The sequence below is a fragment of the Gekko japonicus genome, unplaced genomic scaffold (genome assembly GCF_001447785.1).
Source record: "Gekko japonicus isolate JY-2015 unplaced genomic scaffold, Gekko_japonicus_V1.1 scaffold1162, whole genome shotgun sequence".
NCBI lineage: Eukaryota > Metazoa > Chordata > Lepidosauria > Squamata > Gekkonidae > Gekko > Gekko japonicus.
The window spans coordinates 36,159-39,950 of record NW_015172038.1 but is presented as its reverse complement, the minus strand read 5'-3'; the positions used below and the strand labels follow the sequence as shown (position 1 = coordinate 39,950).

The following is a 3,792-nucleotide window of genomic DNA, read 5'->3' as shown; positions in this document are numbered from 1 at the left end:
GGGGGGGGCTCAGCAGGCAAGCAAGGGACCCACTGATGGCACGCTGACCCCTGGCCGCCTCCCCAAGCAGGCCCTTTTGTGTCCTTTCCTCTTCCTGGAGGAGGAGTGGGGATCCCCTGAGGAAGGGCCGAGGCTGGAGCTGGTCCCAGTAGACTCAGCACCTGCTCAGGCGGCCACAGAGGAGCTCAGTCTGAACAAGTAAAATGGGCCTCTCCAGAGTCATAGGGCTGTTTATTTTCTAGGTTTTGCTTTCAGAGGAAGTTGTTCTTTTGAGACCGGCATTGTTCAGAGGAAGTTGTTCTTTTGAGACCGGCAGATTAACCCAGTGCTTTTCAGGCACAGTTTGGTTCTGAATCATAGAGTTGGAGGGGCCCTCCAGGGTCATCTAGTCCAAGCACCTGCACAATTCAGGAAATTCACAAATACCTCCCCCCAATCTTGCTGGGATTCTGTCACAGCTAGAAGAAGAGTTCTTTCTGACTTCAGGACAGATATGGGAGCTCAGGGGGAAGTACACACACACACACACACACACCTTGGGTGTCTTTACAGGCCGATCCTGTCTGCTTCCCAAAAGTGAAGGCCGGACCACATTAGGACCTTCACAAATATTCTGCGGAGCATGTCCAACGCAGAGCTATAGCACTGGGTTCTCTGAATGCAAGTAGACCTTCCACTACATTGGGTTTCTTTATGGTTGTATGTACAATAACATTTAATTTTTGATCCTAATCCTCTGGGGAGTGGTATGATTAAAGATTCTGACATGTTATATAAAGCTTTTCGGGGCGGAGGGTTTGTGTGTGTGTGTGTGTGTTTGCATGTTACATCCTTGACCTCCTGGTTAGTCTTCCACATATTATCAGCAGAATGGGAAAAATGGAGCAAGTGGACATAAACCTCTTCTGCTTGGTGGCCATAGACTTCTACAGGCACCAGATAGATGAAGAACTGGATCGTAGAGCCTTTCAGTCTGTGTTTGAGGTGGTCGCAACCCCGGGGAGCCCGTATCACCGCCTGCTCACGTGCTTGCAAAACGTGCACAAGGTGGACGCAGCGTGCTGAGGCCCCGTCTGAAGCCGCCGCAGCTGGGGTTCCTGGGCCCGGGAATCTCGGTGCTTGGCTGTCCCTCGGTATTCCTGGATTCATCTCATCACATCTCTTGCCAACAAAAGTATAGTTTTATCCAGAGAAATGTCTACTATGTGCATTTGTGTATATAATGTATATGTAAAATTATAAATGTGATTGCATTTGATGTATACAGAGGTGTATATTTGTATTTATTAAACTGATAGATTTAAACCTGTTCCTGTTCTTAGACCAAACATTATTGCATCTGACCATAATTTGATTAAAAAGTTATAGACCTATAGGTTGTCTTGTCTTTTCATTATTGCGAAAATCAAACTGAGAAAGACAGCTTTGTAGTAAAATTAGCTCACTTGAATGATCCTTCTCTTTTCTGGGATTGGGGGAAGGGATGGTTGGTTTGAATTCATATTGAAAATGTATTTGGAGTTTTAAAAAACCTATATTCAACGTGGTCTCTGTGCTTCACACCCATGGGATACAGTACGCCTGCGCTGGATCGATCGGTATTGTAGCAAGCTCTAACGGATTTTCGCGCCCAGGCCTCAGGCATGCGCAGGAACCCCACCACACATGCCCAGAGGGGTGGGCGTGGACATCCCGCCAGTTCCTTTCTTTCCGCCGCGCTGGAAGCACCTTTCCTTGGTCAGTGAGATTGGTAGCTGTTTTTCCTCAGAGGCTCTTCGGATTTCTCTTCAGATTTTTCTTTGTTTTTCATCCTTTCCTTCGCATCTTCAGTTTTTTGTCTTAAAAAAAACCCCAAAGCATTATTTAGTTTCGAGGGGGACGTTTTGTTTTACCTTAGTCTGGTCTTCGGCCTCCCCCCCCCCCTTTCTTCTCCATCTTGTTTATTTTATGGAGAAAAGGTGGGGCTTTTTCAGACTTTGTAAGGGGTGCGGCAGTAAGCTCACTCCGCCTGATGGACACACCCTCTGTAATTTTTGTCTTGGTGAGACGCACCAACCAGAGTCCTGTCGACACTGTGCCAAGTTTTCCAATCAAACTAGGAAGAATCGAGCGGTGCGTCTCCGGGTGGCGTTACTAGAATCGGCGCTAAATCCTGCTTCCATCATGGATCCAGATGTACCGGTGAGACCATCGACATCGACGGCTCTGGCGTCGAAGTCCTCGTCCGACATCGTCCAGTCGACGTCAAAGCGTCCAGCACTGACGGCGCAGTCTTCGGAGTCCACTGCCATGAAAAAGAAAAAGGAGAAATCGGGTAAAGAGCACAAGTCCGCCAAAAAGGGTTCCTCCAAGGCCCTAAAGGCGTCAAAGTCTGGAAAACTCACGAGTCCTGCACCGGGTCTCTCTAGGCAGGACCATATCAAGCCTGCGCTGAAAGCACTGCACTGGCTGCCAATAGCATACTGGGTTTGCTTCAAAGTGCTGGTTCTTACCTTTAAAGCCCTATGTGGCCAGGGTCTGGCATACCTGAGGAACCGCCTTTCCCCATATGTTCCCCCAAGGGAACATCTCCTGGTAACCCTAGGCCCCCAAAATACCAAACTTGCTGCATCCAGGGCCTTTTCGGTGGCGGCTCCTTCCTGGTGGAATGAGCTCCCGGAGGAGATCCGGGCCCTGTGGGACCTTGCGCAGTTCCATAGGGCCTGTAAGATGGAGCTCTTCTGCCAGGCTTTTGAGTAGGAGCCGCCGCCACCATTGTACCATCACCACACCACCACCACCAATTGGAGTGGGTACCATCGGAGAGCAAGATGGCCCTGGGATGAGGAATGGATGGCAGTGCTGTCTGGAACTTACTTTGTTGTTCTTGGACCATCTTTACCAGAACCCCATCTTGTTATTAAGGACTTTTGTGACTTTATATGTGTCTCATTTGTTAGCCGCCCTGAGCCCGTTCCGGGGAGGGCGGGTTATAAATCTAATATGGACGGCTTCAAAAGGGAATTAGATAAGCATATGGATCAGAGGTCCATCAGTGGCTATTAGCCACAAGGTATAGATAGGGACTCTGGGGCAAGTGATGCTCTGTCTTCTTGGTGCTTTGGGGGGTCAACCGTGGGAGGGCTTCTAATGTGCTGGCCCCACTGGTGGACCTCCTGATGGCACTGGTATTTCTGGCCACTGTGTGACACAAAGTGTTGGACTGGATGGGCCTTTGGCCTGATCCAACATTGGCGTCTCTTATGTTCTTAATAATAAATAAATAAATAAAATTGGATCCAAGTAGATCTAAGTTTCTATATACCAACCATCACTACAGGGATTGTAATTGCTGTTCACTTAGTCTATTGGAGGGAGGGCTTCCTAATAGCCTCAGGCAGACATTTTTTGTAATGCAGAAGCCACCGCAGAGAATGCACATGAAGAGGCAGTGGCTGATTTTCCCTACTTGCCAGGTAACTGCTCCAGAAGGCTTTGCTCCAATGAGTGGAGCTGTCACAATGGAACATAGCAGGAGAGGCGGTCCCGCAGGTGTGTGGGTCCAATGCTAGATGCCTTGAATTGAACCCAATAACGGATCAGTAGCCAACGGAGTGTTTGCAGAGTGGGAATGATATGCAGATTCTGCTTGTTGCTTGATAGTAGCCAAGCAGTGGGATTCTGTACTGACGAGTTTGTGTTGTCTTTAAGTGCAGGCCCATGTACAGTTTGCTACAGTAGTCTAGTCTCAAGGAAACACTACCACGGGTCCACATGGCCAGGGCAGCAGAGTCAAAGTAGGGGCCATTCTCC

General features: G+C 48.8%; 1 protein-coding gene across 1 annotated transcript in view; it reads left to right on the top strand.

Annotated features, from left to right (window-relative positions):
• HTT (huntingtin) overlaps positions 1-1,338 on the top strand; it is a 153,458-nt gene extending 152,120 nt beyond the window's left edge. The window contains 1 exon segment of the mRNA XM_015420645.1: positions 849-1,338. Within this exon segment, the coding sequence (XP_015276131.1) occupies positions 849-1,065 (217 nt within the window). The 3' untranslated portion in view covers positions 1,066-1,338.
• The last annotated feature ends 2,454 nt before the right edge of the window (positions 1,339-3,792 follow it).